The sequence below is a fragment of the Mauremys mutica genome, chromosome 3 (genome assembly GCF_020497125.1).
Source record: "Mauremys mutica isolate MM-2020 ecotype Southern chromosome 3, ASM2049712v1, whole genome shotgun sequence".
Classification (NCBI taxonomy): Eukaryota; Metazoa; Chordata; order Testudines; family Geoemydidae; genus Mauremys; species Mauremys mutica.
In genome coordinates, this window is record NC_059074.1 from 138,290,355 (window position 1) to 138,315,015 (window position 24,661).

At 42.6% G+C, this 24,661-nt stretch overlaps 1 protein-coding gene across 4 annotated transcripts in view; it reads left to right on the forward strand.

The window, feature by feature from the left end:
• The window catches only part of WDR64 (WD repeat domain 64), a 134,198-nt gene that overhangs the window by 65,692 nt on the left and 43,845 nt on the right, over positions 1–24,661 (forward strand). For all 4 annotated transcript variants that reach the window (XM_045008686.1, XM_045008687.1, XM_045008688.1 and 1 more), the window contains exons 11-12: positions 19,276–19,402; positions 23,964–24,112. In XM_045008686.1, coding sequence (XP_044864621.1) covers positions 19,276–19,402; positions 23,964–24,112 — 276 coding nt within the window. The remainder of the gene's footprint in view (positions 1–19,275; positions 19,403–23,963; positions 24,113–24,661) is intronic.

Here is a 24,661-nt window from a genome sequence, read left to right on the forward strand (position 1 = left end):
GAAGAACGGAATCAACAGGTGGGGTTGTTGCAGGAGCACCCCCTGTGAATAGCATACAGCTCATAATTTCTGCAGGATCTGACACAGAGCAGCTGTGCTCTCTGGTTCTATGATACAGTGGTTCTCTGGTACACTTGCCCATATTCTAGGCAGGACTGATTCTATTTTTAGATACCAAAAAGGAGGGATTGACTCAGGGAGTCATTCCCAATTTTGGCTTTTGCGCCCCTGGCTAAGAGCAGCCAGGGGCACTTATGACAGCAACAGATGGTGCAGTGCAAAAGGACTGGTAGCCACGATCATCTTATTACCAATTTATGGCATGGTAGATGGTACAACATGGCTGGTAACCATCTCTGCTGTCATGCAAAAGCAAAAGCATGCTGCTGTGTAGCGCTGCTGAATCGCCTCTGTGAGCGGCATCTAGTACACATACGGTGACAGTCACAAAAGGCTAAACAGGCTCCATGATTGCCATGCTATGGCATCTGCCAGGGCAATCCAGGGAAAAAAGGCACGAAATGCTTGTCTGCCGTTGCTTTCCCAGCAGAAGGAGTGACTGACGACATTTACCCAGAACCACCTGCGACAATGATTTTTGCCGCATCAGGCACTGGGATCTCAACCCGGAAATTCCAAGGGGCGGGGGAGGCTTTCCACAGTGCAATGCTCCAGAAATCGACGCTAGCCTCGGACCGTGGACGCACACCACTGATTTAATGTGTTTAGTGTGGCCGCGCACACTCGATTTTATACAATCTGTTTTGTTAAACCGGTTTATGTAAATTCGGAATAATCCCGTAGTGTAGACGTACCCTAGTCCAGCTTGATATAAGAGGTGGCCTGAGATTCAACAGAGTAAGCACAAGCCAGGAGCACCTGAGTTCTAGTCCTGATTATTGATCTTTAAACCTCTGTGTTCTTAGGCAAGAATCTCATCCTCCCTGCTTCAGTTTCCTATTTTGAAAGATGGGGATAAAATAAGAAATGGGTGTTTACATGCAAATCACTCAAGCTGCATGGCCTTACACTAATTTTTATAGCACTTTTCAACTTTATCATTGTTGCTTAGTTTTAATTACTTTAATGGTAACAACATAGACTTCAGTCTTCATAAAACAGGACCAACTTATTTCTTCAGCTGCATATTTTTTTTGTTTATTTGAAAGCCCAGCTTTGCCTGCTTTTGGTGTGTTGCTGATCTCAGTGGATTTAAAGTGACTTCTTCTCACATCGACCAGCTCTGTTCACATGACTTGACTGTGCATTAGACAGATGGTTCCAATAGCACAGATTACTCAGCAGGTCACTTGTGTCTGTAGAGAAGTTCTTTGTGGGGAGGGAGCAGAGAGAGTGGGGGGATGTGAATCAAGGACGATACTGCTTGTCAATAAACATAAGTCTCCAGTATAAAGAGGCTTACTGAATATGACAGTCCTTAAACAGGCTATCTCTCCAGGTGGAAGAATGACCTCTATTTACAGTGGAACCTCCCTAAATCATGCTAACTGGGACACAATTTGCAAGCACCACATTTTGCACATAAAACATCATGGATGCTGCATCACATAATATACTTGTATTCTGACAAATGTAGTTCAGCTTAAATTTATGATGTTGCTCCATACTGTACTAATGAATTCTCTGAAGTATAGTTTGTAAGTCATAACACAAGCCTTCATAACACTATATATTGTCATTGCTTTGCTAAGAAGTGAGATGAGAGGAGTGTGTGTGTGTGTGTGTGTGTGTGTGTGTGAGAGAGAGAGAGAGAGGAGTTCTGTTCTAATTAAGTGCTTAAGCACTACACCTGTTCTGGTATCTGAGCACCTTTTGATGGGAGTTATTGAGTCTGCACATTAGCAAAATGAGAACTAGCAATATTCTCCTTTATTTGCTGACACGTAAATAACAGTTGTGCAAACTGTGTTCTGGTTGTGGTGTAAGATTGTTCTAAGAGGCTAGGTATGCACGCTTTCCAAATAAACTACCATTTCCTCCAGCAGTTCCCTCACTTGCACAGTACCTAAAAGGAGCTCAGTGGAAGGTATTACTTATTTCCCTCCTGTTGTAAACTAGTTTAAGAATCAGAAAAATAACTTTAGTGTATAAATACTAACTGGAGCAGGTAGTTTGGAATGTCTAATGCCAAGAACTGCACTTCCTGAAGTCCACAGGCAGGGTTAATGTGAGGCTTAATCCTTCTTAAATAGACATGCAACCTGATACCGAGGCAGAATAGGTGTGTTTTTTAAGCTCTTCTTCAAAAGATGCACCACTCTAAAGATCCTAGTGTCAAAGTCTGGAAAGAAGGGACATAGCTTCTAAGTAAGCTGAAGGTGGAAGACATTTCTCTTCGCTATTGCTGCCTGAGCACTGAGAATTAGTGATGAGCCAAGGAAGATGTGGGCACTAATCGGATGAAAAAATATTACCATTGATGTTGGGGAGGTTTCTTTCTTTCATGGAGGGGCAGCACTGTCTTGGGCTAGAGCCTCAATGTGTTTCCTTATTCTTCTCAGCATCTCTTCAGTGTCAGTTTGAGCTAGCTGCCTTCCAGACTGGGGCTGAGCTGTTGCAGGCATCTTGGCTTCATTATCACTGGGACTGTGTTTATCTGCAGAGGGAGATCTACATCTGAGTTCACCAGATATTGCTGGCAACACAAGCCCAAGGCTTAAATAGTTTTCAGCAGATTTCTTTAGATCCAATAGGGAGTCCCAGCCAATGTGCAATAAGATGAATAAACCATACCCAGTGGTGTCCATACAAATAGTAAAACTGCACTGTTTTAGGACATGCTTTTTTGTGCTCAAACTTAAGTGATAGTTCAGTCTAAAACTATGGAAGATTTCACAAATCAGCCCATAATATGGGTAGCTTGTTGTTGTTGTGTTTGTTGTTTGTTGTTTAAACACTCTTTTTTTTTTGTGATAAGCTCCCACAATATGTTTAAATCCAGCAATCTGACAATTCAGGGTATAAAAAAGGATTTCTTGAATGAAAAATTATGACTGTCAATCTCAAGCAAACTGCTATTCAAAATAATGTGCATATTGAATTCTCTTAGCACAAAAATTAAACTGGTTTTCTGTCTTGTTTAACCAAATGTTTTCTATAAATTTAACAGATTGCTAGATTTGTAAATAATTGATATAGGTGCCTTTTGTCACACAAGTTGGCATTTCCATGGCAGTGGTACTGGAAAGGCCACAGAACTTGGTGCAGTATAAACTTTCATTTGAAGCTTTTTTTTTTCCCTAGCCCACGTGATTGTGAAGACTTTATAGGAAATTGTGTAAAGTGATGCAATGATGGCTGCAGACAGGTGGAGTAGGGTAAATTGCCTCTGTTTAGCTCAGTGGTTTTATTGAAATGCCAACTCATGTGACAAAAGGCACCTACACCAATGTGGTCTTGGCTTTATTATTACAGGCAGGGCAGCCTCAGTCAAGGACTAGGACCCTACTGTGCTAGGCACTGTACACACATAGAAGAAAAACATGGTCACTGTCCCAGAGATTACGATCTAAGGCTAGACACTTCTTACGGTGTGTAGAATACAGATAGCCACTACACATGTAGCTACACACTGCTGTGAAAGGCAGAATGTGTTCACACTTGTCACTGTACTGTGTAGTACAGGGGTGGGCAAACTTTGTGGCCTGAGGGCCACATCTGAATGGGGAAATTGCATGCAGGGCCAGGAATATAGGGCTAGGGCAGGGGGTTGGGGTGCAGGAGGGAGTGCAGGGTGCGGGGGAGCGGTGTGCAGGAAGGGGCTCAGAGCAAGGGGTTGGGGTGGAGGAGGGGTGTGGATTGTACCTCCCCTGAAGCTCCCATTGGCCACAGTTCCCCATTCCCGGCCAATGGGAGCTGCAGGGGGTGGTGCCTGCAGGCAAGGGCAGCGTGCAGAGCCCTCTGTCCCCCACCTCCAGGGGCCACAGGGACATGGTGCCAGCCACTTCTGGGAGTGGCACGGGGCACGCAGTGAACTGACTTCTGCTCCCCCCACTCACAATTTACCACCATGTCCCCAACTCTTCCAAACCCTAGAACAATTCCCATATCATGCCCTGCCTGTACTATGTGACTGGTACCCCTACTGCTGCACCTTCCCACTCTAGCCCTGTGACATCCCACTGCCCAGGGCCGCCCAGAGTGGGGGGCAAGTGGGGCAGTTTGCCCCAGGCCTCGGGCCCCACAGGGGCCCCCATGAGAATATAGTATTCTCTAGTATTGCAACTTTTTTTTATGGAAGGGGCCCTTGAAATTGCTTTGCCCCAGGCCCCCTGAATCCTCTGGGTGGCCCTGCCACTGCCAACCCCACCCCTACACCTCAGCTGCCTTACCTGCCTGCACTGCACTCCCTGCCCCCACACAAAGCCCAGGCTATGTCGAGACTCTTGTGCAATCACACTTTTAAAAAAATGTAACTGGCTAAAGGGAGGCAGCATGGTCCAGTAGATAGTATTCCATGACTCCCAGTCCAGTGCACTTGGTTTTGTTCCTGGCCCTGCCACTGACCTGCTGTGTGATCTTGGTCAAGTCTCTCTGTCTCAGTTTCCCCATCTGGGAAAAAGGGATAGTGCATTCCCATGTTGTAACTTGTTTTGAGATCTATATGAGGCTGTATGTTTGCAGCTAATAGGGCTCTGCACAGGCACATAGGGTACCCTATAGAATCAAGGCCTAAGTAGCAATTATGTTAATGATGAGGGTGATAAAGTAAAATTACAGAAGAAAGAAAAGGCCCTTGGAATCTTAGGGGTGCAGACCGTGTGGTGATGAGGTTGGAATAGCTGGTGAGAGAAGCAGGGATCCAACCTAGAGAGAACAGTACTGAGTAAGGATTTCTCTCTTCTTCGATATTTTCCTTCCTTCCCAACTTGACACCCAAACTCTGCATGGAATTTCCCTCAATATGGAGATTTTACCCATTACTGTTTTCTTCTGACATCTTGAAGCTAGACCAAATAACAAAACGTCGTTTTTTGCATTACAAAATCTCTAGAATGCTCAATCGGCTCATGACCAAACCACCCACAACAAAGATGGCCCCTGTATTATATTGGAAACTGGTTTAAAAAACCGACAAGCTATCACCTTCAGTGTGAGGGATTCCTGCCCTACTTGCCCCGAGGTGATTTGGGTTTCTGAGTCAGCCAATAGACTGCCTGTTTGAAATGGGACAGCTTTACTTAAGGGGGGGGGCGGGAATATCTCACTGCCTCACGGAGCAGCCTGTTTCTTCTCTTTCTGGTTTTGGTTCTTATGTGTTTACTTCTTAAAATTCAGAACGATAAATTAAGTTGCATTTCATTGTACCAGCAAGAATATTTATGGCTTTATCCAAGTTCTCTGTTTATAGATTGTAAACAGAACAGCCAACAATGTTGCACTGAGACTACTAGAATAGGAATTGAATTAAAGCATGTGGTGGAGGGATGATATGAAAGGTGATCTTTCACTGAGCACCCTGTGAAAACAAGCACAGTAAAATCAGTGAGTGTACTTGGACATGGTGGCCCTTTTACTGAAGACTACTTAGGAGACAACAGCTCCATTCTTTCTTTTACTCATTGTGGGGTTCAGGGAATATAAACACTTGGCTGATTTTGTGTGCTTTAATTTTAAACATCAGGCTGGTTAAAAACTAAGGGCTAAAACCTTCTTCTCCTACCCACCTCAGTAATCTATTGAACTCAACAGGTCAATATTCTTCCCTCATGTAACACCATTGGCTCTAGTGGGCTTACACCAGGGAAGGGGCCCACTGGGGCTACTTGGGTGAGTGAGGTGAGCAGGATTTGGCTCTAGCCAAATCCAGTCATGGGTGTCTAATTGCCATGTAGACATTTCCTAATAGACTGTGGGTGGGTGTGGTGCAGAGGAGATGAGGAGGAAGGGTGTTGATCTCTTGCATATCTGCTTTGGGGCACGGCAAAATCTGACTCTCAATACACATTGTCCTTTCTTCAATCTACACCACACAGCTTCTCATTTAGGCACAAAATCAAATATATTGTTTAAAAAAAACCATGGAAAGCATCACACATATTTTGTTTGAATTATCACTGACCAGTTTATGCAGAACCCTAGGTGTTCCCCTTCTGGTGGGGGAAGAATAGGAAGCAGTGTACTTCATTAACTTAACATTAGTATGGCATGGCTTTGGTCTGGTACACTCAAACCTTAATGTTATTGAAGTCCGGTCTCTATCTAACTGCCTTTAATGCCAAGCTTGTTTGAGATGTCACAGTGCATGCCACGTGAGGTTGTCACACATGACTCCTGTCTTCTGAAAAGCTGGATGGAGCTGTGTGCATCCCTGACTCAGAGGATTAGTGTTGCCACTTACTCTAACCTACTTTGAAGTCAAATGTCATTGTTTTAAGGATGTATTCATAATGTGGTCATTGGATCTTCCCAAAATATGAGGGAAGCTGAGCTGTAAGCATGATGTTACATTAACTAAAAACCTAAACCAGGATTGTTACTGAAGTGTACTGTATATCAATATCATTAAATGTAATCAAGATAATTGGAACAAAGACATTTTGGGACAACTGATCCAGTCATCCATTTATTATAGTCCTTTCATGGAAATTATGTAACTCCATGTTTATCTGATGTATTTTATCATATACTGCTTAGAGAATAAAAAAAAAATCCTTCCCTTGCTGATGTAGCTTTCATAACAATTATTTATAGCTATTTGTTTTCCTTAGAGATTTAGGAGCTTTCTTAACACTTCTGGATTATTTAGTGCTTCAAGAATGCTGAATATTTGTTCTTAGTAAGTTAGATCAAAAGCTCAATTTTCTTGCTTTTAGTTTCCTCGCCCTTTTCTAATATGCACGTTATCCAGCCTCTTGGTTAGTTTGCCATCAGAAGGTGCAAAGCCCACAAAGGAATTGGAGTTAATTGAAAAGTATATATTTTTGGCACATGTATCTGCTTTACGTCTCTCTTATTTATATAACACATACTTGAAATGCAGGCCTAGAGCCAGTGTGAGACCGCAGGGCTTGAGGGAAATCTGTGTACTAGCTGGTATGTTAAACAATTTAACAGGTACCGTCAAAAATGCAGTTTCTCCTCTTGTGGGCTCTGATAGTGGTGATCCAGCAGATATTCAGACTCTGGACAGGCATGTGATGATTAAGAGAAATATGAAATAGATGAGAATTTATCTAGCTTCCTATTCAGATTCTTGGGGTTTCCACAACTCTGCTGCTACAGAACTGAACTCCAGAATCTAAGCTTGTTCAAAACAAAACACTTTCTAGAATCTATGGTTATGTGATTTGAAAGGGAGAGGGAGCCTTCCAAATGTGAATACGGTGTTGTCTTCCTGAATCTGCGAACAGCCTCAAACAGTAGGTCCAAGTTGTGAACTCTTCACACTTGCCTAATGAGAAATTGATGGCAATTCTTAGGCCTCTTGTTACCCAGCCTTCCCTCCCCAGTCATCTTTCAACCTGCTGCTTTCTTCTCCAACATAACATTTGCGTCTGCTAAACCTGATCTCCTCAAACATCAGGATATTGCTTTTCCTGTCCACCACAGATTATGAATCCCTATACTGACAATACTCAGAACTGTGTAACCCAGTGCCCCCCCTGGCTAGATCCTTTCCCTCCAACTCAATTGGAGTAGAGGTCCAGTACCCACTAATAAGACAGAAGGTTCTATTAGATTCACATTGCCTATGTCCCTGCTTGATTTCTCTCCAGCATAACTCCATAATCCAGAGATGGGAATCCATTTATACTGGTGCCTGTGAAGCAGGTTCTGACAATACTCCTGTGTTCATACCCTACACACTCTTGTAGTAATTTTGTGCAGGTCAAGTCTAGTAAGGTATTATTTGAAAACTCATAATTTGCTGGTCAGCATTGTCCTGATAAAATGTGTGGCAACATTGTATGTGAAGTTATAAGATTTCCCTGTATGGCATTATTAACACATGTTCCAAACCCCACAACTCTGCCCAAACTGAGGTTGGCAAATAGGTCTGTCATAAACAAAGGAGTGCGTGTTCTGCCTACTTTTCATTTTAAGCAGTAAATAGTCAACAGGCAGGAAGGGACACAAAGAAAGCTCAAACAGGTGAGAAGCCAGCACTGGACAATCCTTCCACAGAGACTTTGTCTCCTAGTGCCCAGCTGAAAATGTTTTTCAAGAGAGGGACTGAAACCATAAAAAGGAGGGAAAAACAGCCGAAGGCACCCTCCTCTCTTGCCCTGCCCATCACATTCACCACACCTGAAGCGACAAAGGAAGCATTCATTGGACTCTGGGGGAGAGGTCCTGACCTACAGCGTTTGGTCAGTAAAACTGCTGAAAGCATACAGTGAGAAACTTTTGCTTAAATCTCAGAGGGGTAGCCATGTTAGTCTGGTTCTGTAGAAGCAGCAAAGAATCCTGTGGCACCTTATAGACTAACATCCACTACTTGCATCCGAAGAAGTGGGTATTCACCCACGAAAGCTCATGCTGCAAAAACATCTGTTAGTCTATAAGGTGCCACAGGATTCTTTGCTGCTTGCTTAAATCTGATATCGTTTGTTAGGTATTAGTAAATGTCCTATCTTTTTCCTGTAACAATTGCTGACTTTTATGCCTCATTGCACACAACACACAGTCAACCTGTGGAACTTGTTGTCAGGGGATGTTGTGAAGCCCAAAACTATAACGGGGTTCAAAAAATAGTTAGTTAAAGTCATGGAGTAGGTCCATCAATGGTTCATGGAGTTAGACCCAAGGTGGTCAGAGGTTCAACCCCTTGCTCTGAGTGTCCCTAGCCTCTGATTGCCAGAAGCTGGGAGCAGAGGATTGGGATGGATTACTCAGTGATTGCCTGTTCTGTTCATTCCCTCTGAAGCACCTGGCATTGGCCAGCATCAGAAGACAGAATATTGGGCTAGCTCACCATTGGTCTGACCCAGTATGGCTGTTCTTATGTTATGTACTTGTAGACTCACTAATCTCTCTTCATAGTTAATAAACATGTTTTACTGTTTTATCTAAGCCAGTGTGTTTAAAGTGAAGTGTCTAAATAATAATTTGAGATCATAAACTGGCAGATTATTCCCTTTAAGGAATAACAGACTTAATATATTTTAGTACTGTACAGGAAAGGGCTGGGCAGTACATAACATACGTTTCTGGGGGGAAATCTGGGACTCGGGGGCGGAAGGGTGTTGGGGTCATGCTACAGTATAACTGAAGCTGATGAGAGCCAGGGTGTAGCTGGCAGGCTGCAGTTACACACAGACACTCGAGGTGTGGTTTGCACACTGGAAAGCTGTTGGTGATCGGCCCAGGTGGGAGCTACTTCAGCAAGGCATTGTAAGGAACCCAAGGTTGCAGGGCAGGGGTGACAGGTGCTCATTAGTCTGGGTTGTACCCTGGTATGATAATACAACTAGTTGGGTATTTGATTCTGAAATGTAATAGGCAATCTTGAACTTCACCAAATTATCTATCTCATAAGTCACTAGTTGCTCAGCCAACTGCTGCATAGCATTGAATGAATATACTAGGACTATATCTGCCTTGCCTTAGCCTCCTGAGTAATCCCACTGGTAACAATTTGCTCCTACGTCTTCCAGTAATTAGCTAGAGCTGCAATACCTGGCTAGACAACTACATTCTCTCCCGATAACTTACTCTGTTAAACAACATGGTAAGCAGAACTGCAGCTTTACCTCGGCTGTACGCACAGTGACCTTGTCTGCCCTTTGAGTTCTCTGACACTGGTCACACATTTCATGCACACTTCTCACATAGCTCCCTTCTTTGTGAACCTCACATCACTATGTCTCTATAGCCTCTGATGAACACTTTCAAACAATGGAGCCATGCAATAACTGGGGGTGGGGGAAATCAACACTTCAGCCTAAAAGCAGCTTTTATTCTTCTCATCTCCTGGTCTTGCCGCTGTGCACGGGACTGGACTAGATGACCTCTCGAGAGCCCTTTCAGCCCTACATTTCAGCGGTTCTGTGTTGAACTGTTGAATGTATAGTATGGTGACTGGGGAAGAATGACTACTTTGTGCTGCCCCAGAGAGGGCTGGATTTTGCTGAGCCTCATCAGGGCCGGCTTTAGGCACCGCGGGGCCCGATTCGAAGGAGCTGCCGCTGAAGTCCCACCACTATCTTTGGCGGCAGCTTAATCGCTGCCATGGAGGAAGGTCCCTCCGCCGAAATGCCGCCGAAGACAGCGGCAACGATTGAGCTGCCATCACCGACAGTGCCGGGACTTTGGTGGCAGCTCAGTCAGCTGCCGGTGCCTTCGGCGGCATTTCGGTGGAGGGACCTTCCTCTGCGGCTGCGACTGAGCTGCTGCTGAAGACAGTTGCGGGACTTCGGCAGCAGCTCCTTCAGGACATTGCGGGGCCCTCTTAGTGGTGCGGCTGAATCACCCTAAAGCTCGCTCTGAGCCTCATTTGTGTAGTCAATGAAGTCCTGTAGCATCATTCTTCTCTAAAGATCCTGACGAGGTTCGTTTAGAGTAACTCTAATGTCCCTTAATTAAAATCACTTGATTTCCTATAACTTATAAAACACATCAACCAGGATGATGAGAATTTTAAAGCATAAAAAGGAACTTTGTCAAGTACTCTTTAAGGGGGTTCTTAGGGTGGTTCTCTAGGATCCCTGCAATTTCACGTCCTCTCCTCTTAAAAACGCAGTGGATTAATAGCCTTTTCTTTGATCAGCAAATGCTGGCCACATCTGAGGATGATGCAAGATAGTCTTGCCTCTCTCTTTTCCTCGCAAGCCACTACCATTGCCAATACTTGTCAAGGAGATGAGCCAGGGTTTGGGATACACACAAGAACCATAGCACTGTGGTGCTCTTTTAAGCACATCGGAAAGAGTGTATCAGTTTCAGTGCTTAGATGACCAGCCCTGTTGACATGCAGACAGAGACAACACTTTCTCCTTAGCTTAAGCAAATGTTCTAGAGATGTTTAAAATAAATAGAGATAGGCCCTGCAAGTTTGGTGGAAACAGCTCGAAGTAGAAAGTTAACTAATTTCAGGTATATTTGAGTTGAAACAGTTTCCCTTCTCCTTTCTCCCACTCCTCCCCAGTGTTTTTTAATGTTTTTTGTGCATTTTCACAGGACAGAGCCTACTGGCATTTTCTCATGAGGGATGCATGCACATAATTTGCAGGGGTAGTTGGAGCATGTCAGTTTGTCAGGAGAAGTTCTTTAATATATAACTAGAACAGCAAAGTTACTATGAATAACTTTCCCTAAGGCAGTTACCACTAGTCACCTCCTAAATTCCATAGTAAATGTGCTTGCATTTGCCTGCTGTCAATGCTTGTCATGTATGAGTTCATGCACAGTCGTGCGTGTATGTAAATACACAGCAGTGGCACTACTCCTCTCAACAGTGCTTGTGGCACATTGTGTTCAGGTTACTCATGTGAAACAGTTGCTTGTGTAATCTCCCCAGCTCACTGCCACAGGATGGAGAAAGAATCAAGGTGAAGCAGGGGGAGGGAGGCAAGAAAGATTTCTGAATGCTGTTGTGCCGTTGTCTGAGCTTCTGCTGTCTCATTTAAATCACTGTACTCCCTCCATGATATGGAGATTGGAGGCAGAGCAAACAAGGAGCCAGCACAAAAGTATTTGATTTTCATTCATTCCTATTACTAAATCATTACTATAAAGTGCTTTGTGAAGGATGTGATGTAAAACTAAATTCTCTTCTATGGGCAGTATTCGGACTTGTAAAGCAACTGACTCTAAGAGGAGATGCAGAACCGACTTGATTCAGGTCCTGGAGACATTTTGTGAACTTAGGCACACACAGTGCCTCCTGGAGCTCTAGGAGAGGGGAGGAGCAGCACCCTTTTATAATCCAGGGTTGTGTGCCAATGGGTTGCCCACCATGCCTAGCCACATCCTCTCTGGGGTATGTAGTGCTGTTGATGGCACACCCGCACCTTGTTAAGTTCCAGTCTAGCAAAACACTTAATGTCGTCAATGGGGCTGTGAAGCTGAAGCACCAGGATTCTGGCTGCCCCTGTGTAAGTGCTCAGGGTTGAGAAGCATTACTTTTCAATGGCCTTTGTGCTGAACGAGTGAAAATATGTGCTCCTTCATGGGCATACGCATTGTAACCAATGGTCACTTCCTTGGCAAATGAGTCCCTAAACCTCTCCAACAGTGTGCCTTGCTGTGCTTTCTGGCTTCCACTAGATCTGATTTGTTCACTGGTTTTAAATTTTGTCTTTGTCTAGAGGTTTCCAACCCTTGTCTTTATGCCATGCTGGCTCTCAAGCTGTGTGCTGTGGTCCTTTCCCCTCTGGTGACCATAATGAAGCATCTCATATGAGCTCTTTGTCCAGTCATATATGGATTTGCATGATTTAATATTCAGCCTCTGAAATCTCAGGTTTCCAGTGTTAACATATCACTTGGGAAGAGAATAGTCTTGTAGGACTTGCCTGTTCCTTGCTCTCATTTTCTGACTTGTTCTTCAACATAACAAGCATAAAGCACAGTGCTGAAAATAGTATATTACCTCAGACTCAGCCAGCAGACATAAAGCAACTTAGGTTTTCCCAACAGATATAAAGATTGTCTTCCCTTCATCCAGAGGAGTCAGAGGTTTTGTTTGCTTGCTTTTTAAGGCCAGAAAGGATCATTAGTTTATCTAGTCTGACCTCTTGTATAACACAGGATGGAAATTGCACCTTCACTAGAAGCTTCCCAGTACTCCCACTTACGGTTTAATTTGAGGAGTTCATGGGAATACCAGACCCACCTGTCTTCAGTTTGATTTTATCTATTCTACAGCCTTTGGAACAGACATACATGAAACTGGAGTTTCTGAAAAGGTTTTATATCCTTTTCTCTTTATTATCTGCAGCAGATTTCTTTTCAAGTCTCTACTGTGATTCCCTAACTACCTGCTCTTGGATTACTAGGTTCTTCGGTTCTTCTAGTTGTTTCTTGTGGTATTCCACTACTTTTCCACACAATGCTGGGAATTCTTCCTGCAGAATTGCCTTAACTTCTAGCACTTTCATTCCCATTTTGACTTTCCATTTTTGCTGACCCAGTTGAGTCAGCTTCATAATTTTTTTCCACTCACACAAATTTCCTGTTGCAAGTCTTCTCTCTGCCTTACTATTATCCCTCCAATGCTCCTCCTCAAAGCTTTTGAAGTTGCATGTGTTTACTAAAACCCCAAGTAGATAACCTGAAATGTTAGACTGGGCTTCATCTAACTTTCCAATTTCTGTAGTCTTCCTGAGGGGATAGTTAAGTAAATACAATTGACATGGTTCCTCTGGCCTCTATGCTATCTCAGAGTAACATGTCTGAATGAAAAATTCTTTACATCAACACATTCTTCATCAAAACAAATTAAATGTACAGTTGACATTTCCTTTATATCTGCCTTTCCCAAGTAGGCTTCTGTAAAACTATTCATGATGTCCAATGTAACCAGCACAATTTTAATACATAGCCAGGTTCTCACCCCCCCCCCCCACCCCATTCTATAATTGTTCCAGAAACCTTGGAATTCCATAAGAATTGGTTTAGGTTTGTTTTTTCTTCAGGCACCAATTAGATTGTTTAGTGAGGAAGGAAATTTCCAACCACCTTCAGGTCCATCACCAGGACAAGAGAATTCCATTCTACCTTCTGATCTCATATAATCTTGAATATTTTCAGTCTCAGGATATATTACTGTCTACCTTTATTTTACTATCAAATACACCAGGTTCTAAATTCCAGCTGTCTTTTCTTCTTAGCAATGTTTTCCAAACCAAGAGACCCTCTAAATTTTAAAAATAAAATAAACTCCCTTAATACTTTGAGAATGTTAAAATTACTCAGTAGTTCTTCTTAAATGAATGTATAAGCAGTTAGCTTTTGAAGAAATGCTTACTGTCACTTGTGATGCACTTCTTTTTAGATGCTGAGCTTATCATGGGTGAAGACTGTTTCTAACTGAATCAGGGTTCTTTTTAAGTATAGAACTGCTGCCTACACATTGTACTCAGCAAACACCACATTTTTGTGCCAAAACATTTAAAAACAAACTTTCAAAAGAAGCAAGTAGTACGATATGATGCTTGAAACGGAGTGTGTCGAGACTCCTGGATTCTATTCAGACTCTAACTCCAACATGCTGTGTAGCCTTGAGGAAGTCACTTAAATTCTTTGGCCTCCGGATCCTCAAAGGTATTTAGGCTCATAACTTCTACTGAAATACCTTTCTGAGGATAGGAGTCTCTGTGCTGAAGTTTACCAAGCTGCAAAATGGAAAGAATACCTCCTGTGCTTACCTCACAGAGGTGTTGAGAGGCTTAAATTGCTGTGAAGTACTCAGGTTTAGAGACTGAAGATGCTCCAGTGCAGAATCTAGGGACATTTTAAACTTCATCTAATAGTAAGTTTTGTAAAAGTAGCATTTCCAACAACTGTCTTAAGTCTTCAAAGGGCATCATATTTAGAGAAGGTTTAATATAAGGTGCTAATTCTTCTGAGTCATCCTTAATAAATTTGATCCTAACTGCTTTTCCTTATGAAGTTGACAGATGTCATGTTTTTGTTTTATCTAAATGTTCTTCTTGTCAGATTTGCTTTCTTGACACTAGGAGAGATGAACTAAAGAGCAATTACTTTAGAGCTCAAACTGACTTTAATGAAAGTTTAATCTGCCCTCTCCCTACACGTCATAGAAGTTTCTAAATCAATAGCATCCTAGGGATGGTGATTTGAGTTTCACATAAAATAATGGTTTGGGTCACTTCTGAGGTAATACTGGCTACAAGTAATTTCCTCATAATTCATTGGTGAACTCAGTATGTAGCATGTCATTAAAAGCTTTACGAAATTATAATCCTACAGTGAGCAGAAAGAGATCAAGAAAAATGTTTTATCTGTCTAATCTGTTGTAGGTATTTATAGGGTGCCTATCTGTAGTATCTAATATAATAGTCAGAAAAGCATTTGGAAATGAGCTCTACTCTTATTGTTGTCCTAGATATTTGTGCTTTTAACTCTGTTGGTTTCTTTTTCTCTTGGTGTTTCCATTCCTATCATGAACTGATACTTATGGGTGGCTTCCACAAGGCTCATGGCACTGTCCTTTTGCAATAGTCAAGTCAGTGTGCCAACAGTGAGTTTTAGGTCCCTCTTTCCCGTTGCGGAGATAAGATCCCTTGGGACTGCATGTATGTAATGCAACAATGCCCTTAATCTAGCTACTAAATGCATCTTTGTTTTGAATCCCTCTCGCCCACCCTCCCAGAAATGTGCAGCTCTGTTCTGGAGATCCACTGAAGAATCTTAGCTTGAATGAGAGTTCCCAAAAGTTGCATTTTTTTCTCACCATATGTCACAGAGTGACTGGACCCAACCCCACCTGTGACTGATCAGTTACCTCCAAGCTGAGGTTGTGAGGTTAGGGGTCAGGTGACAGTCTGACAAAGGGGTCTTATAAAGCCAGCAATAGCTCTGCTGACCTGGAGAGTTGTAGAGAAGCTCTGGCGTGCTGGAACTAGGGTGCTGGGGTGCTGCCACACCCCTTGGCTTGAAGTACTAACAACAAACACATGATTTCCATCATCAGCACGCCCAGTATAAAAATTGTTCCAGCACCCTTGCTTGCCTGAGGGCAAGGACCCATAGAGGCTGAGAGAGAAGGAAAAGCCTCTGTGAGTTGTAGCCCCAGGGGCAGAGGAAATAATTTTGCCTAAGATTTGGTCCAATCAATAAATTGGCACAGACACGGCAAGGACACGGAAACAGACCATATGGCACAGAACTGCTCCCTCCTGGACTGGTGCAGCAGCCCCATGGTTTACACTATATCTATGCCTGAAGCTACTCATGGCTCTGTTGCAGAAGCTGCAGATAGCTTAACTCTGTATGTTTCTATAGTTGTGGATGTGGCAGTCCTATTTTTCAAGGTGTCTTACATTATCATGTACATTGATACAAGATTTAAGGAGCCATTTAAGCATGTACTGTATAGCATGAGTGTAAAGCATTTTAATATACAAAATAAACATGGACCTGCTGAGGTGCTCCCTTTTGGGGAAAGACTACATGAAACCTGTCTCTGGCATATTTATTTGGAAGATTTTCATGCTCTTCACCCAAAGCCTCTGAGCTCCGCAGAAATCATTGATTTAGTCTCAGTATTTCTGTGAGGAAGGAAAGTATCATTATCCTCACTTTACAGACCAAGGCGCAGAGGTGAAGTGAGTTGCCTAAGGTCACACAGGAAATTTGTGGGAGAGCTGGAAAAAGAACCCACTTTTCCCAAGTCCCAGTCCAGAGCTTTAGCCACAAGATCACATTCTTTCTCATGTAATAGATGTAACTGCTCCTAGCAAATGAGGACAATGCTGTGTGTCCCTCCTCAGAATGGTTTTGTTTTGCATGCATTACATCACCTTCCTCCTGTGTTTCTTTGTAAATTGTGTGAGTGTTGTGTGAGTGAGCTAGGAAAATAGGACACAGACACTTCTATAACTTGAAACACTTCAAGATAGTTGAGGAAAGGGCTACCCAGCACTGACCACAGTGCTGCAAACCCAGAATGGAGATGGCAGCATGGCTATGGTCTTTCTTGCCCTTCTGTACAGACTGGTTAGTGGACGCAGGGCAGCACGCCAACAGTATAGATGTAGCAACGGTGAGTATATGCACTCCCCCCTCATGCTTCTGGGGTATTATGTCTGCCCCTGCACTGTGCAGTTACAATGCCCTCAGCACCCCCAGGCAGATAGGGCTGCTCCTTCCTTCCCCACTCCAAGCATGAGGCATAAATTCACATATTTCAAGGCTAGAATGGACCCATATGATCACCTGACCTCCTGAATAATACAGGACACAAACTTTCACCCAGTGTAGTATTTAAAAATCATGAGTCACACCCTCCCTCCCACCACCACCAATAATATTGTCTTAAAGTTCATGAGGCATGCTTTTTTTTCTTTTCAAATAAAACAAATCTGAGGTTCTCTTTGTTAGCCTGCTAGAGCCTTTGAGCCTTTAGGGTGCACAGCTTCACATTTTCAAGCTTTTCTTTGTAAACATGAAGGCTAGAAACTTTTTAAAATGAAATTTTTAAATGCAGGCTCTTGACTCTAGCAGACAGGGCTTTAAGAAAGCTGCCAAATACTGAGACACTCTCAGTAAAATTGTGAGCATTGGCAGAACTACAGTGGTTTCGTGGTTCTCGCTCGTAGACCCATCTATGTGTGGTGGTGTCCTTAGGCCCATGAATATGGATTATTTCACTCAATATTCTCTGCATAAATGAACTATTGATCATTGATGGAGAGTGGCCACAACTGAAGACCTTTCAGGTGAGATGTGTTTGTGTGTATAAAATAGATGCATTGGACGTAGCTTCAACTATCCATTTAAAGAAAATACTTTGGATAGCTGGAATTTGAAATGTGTTTTCTGTAGGTGAGGGCTGTTTCCTTCGCTGACTGAGCTCTGATAATCTGAATTCCTCTGGTCCCATGGGATTCTGTATAGGGTGGGAGATCAAGCAGTCACAGGTATTGCGCAACGCATGTGATATTAAACGACCTCAAAAAGGCATTAGGCAGCCATCTGGCTCACAACGTACAGCAGGAGCTCCAGGATCCTAATCAGATTATTTCTATTTTTGGGACAAGCAGAGTCCCCTGGAATTTCTGGGACTCAATAAATGGAAAAGATAAAAAGTAATATTTACTTCTAACTTCCCCCTCTGGTGCCAGTGAGATTTTACAAATAGAAGGTATTTAACATGAAGGTTTAAAAAAAATCTGTTAACTGCTGAATAATCAGTGTGCTTTTTACTGGTGTATTAAAAGGACTGATGATTACAGAGTATTTCATTCAAAAATCCTAAATCACTAGTCACACTATAGAACCATCCCAACCTTTTCTTCCAGTGAAAAGATAAAGGTTAATGCATCTTGTGTGTGTATTTAAACAATAGACACATCACCATGCCATGGATCAAAGGTCAAAGCTGGGTGTAGCCAGTACAATCTAATGGTGTTTTTTAATTACTCCAAGTAACTTGCACATACATGAAATGATCACTGTAGTTTGGCTGTTGAATGAGACTAGACATATATCTGTGGCAAAAGTTGCTAGTGATGGTAGAATAGTGGCATAATATGTCTATTTTATTGGGAAATCCATTGTGCTAAAACATGAAATTATGGCATAAAGTGGTAGTACTGACAGCAGTGTGTGTGTGTGGGGGGGGGTGAACAGCAGGGGGCTGGCTGGTCATGATTAGGACCTCTGGGGGCTACTGCAGTGAGGGATGTGTGTGTGGGGGGGTGTATTTAAGTGCCCTGACTTCAATCATTTTTGTTCATTCTTTTTCTGTTAGATTCGTTTATGTAAATAAATATTACTGACCGTAAAGTACTGTATACTTGGTGGCCAGGTTCTCCAGTGACAGACAGTGTTGAAAATACTATCCTCTAGTATCGATTTGTTTTTTATCAACACATATACGAGAAGTGTAAAGTAGAGGAAAGGCCAGGGAATCTTGTTAAGGCAGCAGACTCAGACTCGGGAGTAGGACACATTGAGAATTTTCATCAAAAAACACATAGTCATTGAAACTGAAACTGTTCATGAAACCAGCTCAGTTCTGAAGAATCTCCCAACTCAATTTTCCCCACAAAAAATTATCAATATTTTTAGTTTCAAGACTTTCAAACAAAAAAACCTGGTTTCCCAGTTCAAAACCACTTTGTTTCAAAATGTATGCCAATTAGACTAAAACATTAATAAAAAAATGGTCAGCATCACAGGACATTTCAAAAGTACCAAAATGAAACTTTAGATTGATCCAAACTGAAACAAAAAACATTGGGTTTTTTGGTTCATGAAAATTTTTGAGATTTCAATTTTTTGTACCAAATTGCACCAGAAAAGTTTGAACTCAAACATTTTTGTGGGATGGGATGAGATTAAGATCCTAGCTCTGTCACAGACTGCTTCTGATACATTGGGCAATTCCATCTCTGTGCTGTTTACCCTCTACAAAATGGGATACTGCTACTTTCTTTGTCTATCTTGTCTATTTAGATTGTAAGTTCTTCAGGACAGGGACTGTCTCATGCTACCTGTTTGTGCACTACCTAATGCAATGGGGCCCTGACCTTTGTTAGGGCTGCTAATTGCTACAGTTATACAAATTGTTAATGGTTGGAAATATAATAGTGACACACCATGCATCTTTTTTTCCTCCAGGTGTTTAGAGTGTGGGATATACAGACGCTTTCGCTGCTGCAGATCTTCCACGATAGTCAGGGGAAGGCTGGAGAAATGCAGATCTATGCCATGATATTTGACAATAACCATGGCACGCTTATTACAGGTGTGTAGACATAATTAGTGAATGAGGAACACATTCCCTCTCACTTTAATTTTTGATATTTCATATTATGAAACATGCCTGTAGAAGGTGCCAGGTGTCAGTCTGGGTGCCAGGAAAAGTGTGTTCTTACATGAGAACAAGAGCATCTCCCGTGGCCTACACTCTTCCTTTTAAAGGCTCCTGGCTGACATAATGTGGTCCAGCTGCCAGCCCCTCCCTCCTGGCCTGGCAGTTTGAACGCACTCTTTGTGATGTGGCAGGTTCTCTTCCCACGTTCCAGGGAAGCTCCCTGCTTTTGCTGGGGGAAGGATGTGAACAACTTATCTTAGAAGCAAGGAGGACTGGAAGGCTGCCCATTTCAACATGTTCATAAATTATCTGGAAAAAGGGATACACGGTGAGGTGGCCAAGTTTGCAGATGATACAAAAATTACTCAAGATAGTTAAATCCTAAGCAGACTGCGAAGAGTTATGAAGGGATCTCACAAAACTGGGTGACTGGGCAACAAAATGGCAGATGAAATTCAGTGTTCATAAATGCAAAGTAATGCACATTGGAAAACATAATCCCAGTTATGCTTACAAAATGATTTGGGTCTAAATTAGCAGTTGCAACTCAAGAAAGACATCTTCGATTCATTGTAGATAGTTCTCTGAAAACATCCACTCAATGTGCAGCAGTAGTCAAAAATGCTAACAGTGTTAGGAATTGTTAGGTAAGGGATAGATAATAAGATGGTAAATATCATAATGTCACTATATAAATCTATGCTAAACCCATACTTTGAATATTGTGTGCAGTTCTGATGGCTCTATCTCAAAAAAGATATGTTAGAAATGGAGAAGGGCAATAAAAATGATTAAGGGTATGGAACAAGTTCTATATGAGGAGAGATTAAAAAGAGTGGCAGTGCTCCGATTAGAAGAGAGACGACTAAGGGGGAGGATATGACAGAGGTCTATAAAATCATGACTTTCTCTACATGGAGAAAGTGAATAGGGAAGTATTATTTACCCCTTCTCATAAAACAAGAACCTGGGGTCACCCAATGAAATGAATAGGAAGCAGGTTTAAAACAAAAGTATTTCTTCACAAAATGCACAGTCAATCTGTGAAACTTGATGCCAAGGGGTGTTGTGAAGGCCAAAACTATAACTGGATTAAAAAAAGAACTAGATAATTTCATGGAGGATAGGTCCATCAGTGGCTATTTGCCAAGATGGTCAGGGATGCAACCCCATGCTCTGGGTGTCTTTAGCCTGTGACTGCCAAATGCTGGGACTAGATGATGGGATGGATCACTTGATTCCCCTGGTTTATTCATTCCCTTTGAAGCATCTGGCATTGGCCACTGTCAGAAGACAGGATACTGGGCTAGATGGACCATTGGTCTGACCCTCTATGGCCATTCTTATGTTCTTATTTAAATACTTGGTTCACTCTATCTTGAAGTTCGTCCTCACTGGAAAAAGGCATGTTCTTATCTTGTGTCTGCTAACGTGATAACTAAGAAAAGGTAAAATCCTAGTGAGGACATGTCAGTTTGTAGTTTTAACACTTTAGCAGGTTGAAGTAAACCCTAGATTCCTGTATAATCTTTACCTCAACCTGGTAACATGTAAAAACTACAAACTGCCATGTCTTCACTAAGATTTTACCTTGCCTTAGTTAACATGAGGTAAGAACATACACTTTCTTTTTTCTTAGAAAAGACAAAGCCTTGGTGGTGACAGTTTCTCACTAACTCTATATATCTGAAAATTTTGGTTGGTTTTATTTTGTTTTGTTTTTATAAAGAAGACAATTGTTTTAGAAACAGAACAGTGACCATGGAGCCAACATTATTTTCTGGGCACTTCACTGTCTCTTGGAGAGAAGAAACTTATTTCATATTTCTGCAACTTTGAAGTGACAGAGGACAGTGGAGATTCCGACAGTAATCTTAGTGTTTCTGCAGAGCTGGAAATTCACTGCTGGTATCTTCTGGACATATTCTGAACATGTTAGCTCAGGACCCGACAGAATGTTTGCCTCCCATTTTGCACCCAAACAACAATATTCTTAATCCACTATTGATCACCGTAATGGAGATCTATTTTCAGTTTTGTATATGGAAGAAAATAAATAGTTATGTCCCTTTGTTAAAAGGCTTCAGTTGAGTGATAACAAAATTTGGACTTTATTAAAGAGGCCCAAATTCAGTTCTGTTATATGAGTATAATTCTAGAGTAATTCCAATGAAATCACTGGGAGTTACATGGTATAAATCATAGATGAGTAGCATTTGGCCTAGTGTCTTCCTCCCAGCATGCACCCCATGTAGCTGAGTTGGGTGCAGGGCATCTGCACTGGTGCAGGTATGTGAGGATTCCTCCCTTTCCCAGGCTGTGGAGTGTTATCAGGCCTGATCTACGATTGCTACTCAAGTCTCACATTAGCAATAGTTTGAATGCTGTGTCTGAGGTGAAAGTAGACATATAGGTCCCAGGGAAGAACCCCAATTTGCTGCAGCCCAGTGTTGCTTGTGGTGTTTTTTTCTTTAAACTTCTACCAAAAGGAGTATTGTTCATATAGGGTATGGGGGGTGAGAAGAGAAGACTTAGTTTTCATCTTAAACCTGTGCAGAATTTGAGATGTAGAAAACTATTAAATGTCCATCTAGTCTATTGATTCCCATATTTTACATATATTTGGATCCCATAGTACTTGTCACTTGCACAAGGTTGCATAGTTAATTGGTGGCAGAATTAGGGAATAGAACCTCAAACTACCAACTCCAAACCCGGAATTTTAACCACAAGACCATGTTGCCAAATTAAACACCTGTTGTGAAAGGGCTGATCCCATTTAGAGTGCACAGACTCTTCCTGCAGTTTGACTTAGCTAGTAAATCAAACAATGACTCAGTAACATAAAGTGCAGCTGAGCTTCCTCCTACGTTTGGCTATTTGTAGGGTTTCCCTCCAAAGGGAGGATACCACCACTTGTATCTCAACATTTGAGATAACTGGACCCACCTACCAGCCTGATTTGTCAATTACCTTGAGCCTTCTTGAAGGGGGCTTACCGCAGGTGCCTAGGGTAATTCAGCAGAATAGCCCTACATTCCTGTAAAAGATGTTAGTCTGCCTGACCTATCTGTTTAGTCTGGCATTTGATGGAGTCTCTTAAAGTTTGTGTCATCTTATTCTAAAGGCCAGTGAAACAGTTCTATGTGAAAAGGGTCATTTAAAGTTTTAAATCCTATAGGATTAGCAGATACATAGTTGGATATTTCCTCAGCAGAGGATTTAGTGTGAAATGAATTGTCCCAACTCAGTCTCCCCAAACTGTTCTACAATCCATACAAGGATGATTATGACTAGACACTAGGCCCTGCTAGCGAATCTGTAAAAGATAAAATGAATTCCTCCTCACTGCCAGAGAGGGCAAGAGATCCAAGTTCTGCCTAGGAGAACTAATCCTCACTGCCATCTACCTGACATGTATTTACATAGAAGGCTTCAGATTATAATCCTCCGATGTCCATACATTGTTACAGATACAGATGTTTATGGATGAGTCCTGCTCTCTATCATGCTCCATTTGCATATTTTGACAGAATCACAGTGGTGCTTTCTCCAATATTGCCCCATATGTCTGGAATCATACCCTGCGCCTTGCAGACACCTTCTCCTACACATCCACTGCTGAACTTAAGTCTTGTACCAGCTCAATTATGTTGCAACAAATAAAATGGGAACTTTTTATTGTTGTGTACACTGCACAAATAGGCGTGTGAGCTTATGTAGTTGAAAATTTTGACCATTATTCAACCTTCTCTCATATCCCTAGACCAGGGGCGGCGTCCCGCAGGAGGGCAGCAGGTGGTGGGGATGCCTGCGGACTGTCCGCTGGTCCCGCGGCTCCGGTGGAGCATCCGCCGGCATGCCTGCGGGACGTCCACCGGAGCTGCGGGACCAGCGGGCCCTCTGCAGGCACGTCTGCAGGAGGTCCACCGCAGCCACGGGATCGGCGACCGCCAGAGCGCCCCCCGCGGCCTGCCGCCGTGCTTGGGGCAGCGGAAATCCTAGAGCCACCCCTGGCTGCATAAACCAAGGTATTGAAAAGACAGCGTAGCTTACAGATGGATTTGCTTTGTTCAATAGGAAGTGACTTCTGGGATTGCTTTACTCAGTGAGATTGCTATCAGTCAGGATGACATTTATTTGTTCCTTCCTACACTGGCCCACTCTGGAACTGTAAATCCCCTAGTTCCTATTGATCTTGGGGCTAGGGTTGCCTCTCCCATAAAAATTGGATAGTTGGTTGTCTAAGGCAGCAAAATATGATAAATATTCCTATTTAGTGATTGTTTATTGTGGTTGGGAGAGGTGACTATTTTCTACTTTTTTTCGGACAGCAGAAATTCTCTAGAACTGGCCAGAAGAGTCTCTTTATATTCTCTTGCTGAATTCAAATAAAACACAATGGTTTATATAGAGTTGATCCATTTCCTCGAATGGCAGTTTGCACAGTCACATAAATGTTATGTATTAGTACCTCTCTTGCCATGTACAGGGTCATCAGTCATTGATATTTATCCTCTAACCCGGATGATACAAGACACCAAACAGGTTCCACAAACGCATGAAAGAAACATCAACGTACTGGCTTACAACAGGGCTTTTCACCAAGTTCTCACTATCTGTGCTGAATCTATTGTGAAGGTGAGCATAAACTTGCACCCTTTAACTGGGAGAAAAAAGAATGTTGCAGTTGCATTTATCACAGATAAATTGTTGAGCAATTAGGCAAGAGTTAACCGTGTTTGTTATGCGAGCCATCATCTTTGTAGCTATTTTTATGCTGTAACTCTCTAGGGACGTGGTAATCCATGATAAATAAGCCATTTAACATCACAGCAGCATTATTTCGATCAAGTGACCCTTTCAGCAGAACTGCAGAATCAATGTAATTAGTCTCCTCTTTCACATTAGGCACCAGAAGGATGGGTGGAGGAGGAGGATATGGTCTTGATGCAGAACTCCTTTTTCTTCACTTGGGTTTTGTTCCACACTACAGCTACGCAGGGCCGGCTTGGCGGCTTTAACAAGTGCGGGGCCCGATTCGTACTCACCCGGCAGCACTCCAGGTCTTCGACGGCACTTCGGCAGCGGGTCCTTCACTCACTCCGGGTCTTCCATGGCACTCAAGGGCCCACCACCAAAATGCCGCCGAAGACCCCCGGAGCGCCGCCAGGTGAGTAAAAATTAAAA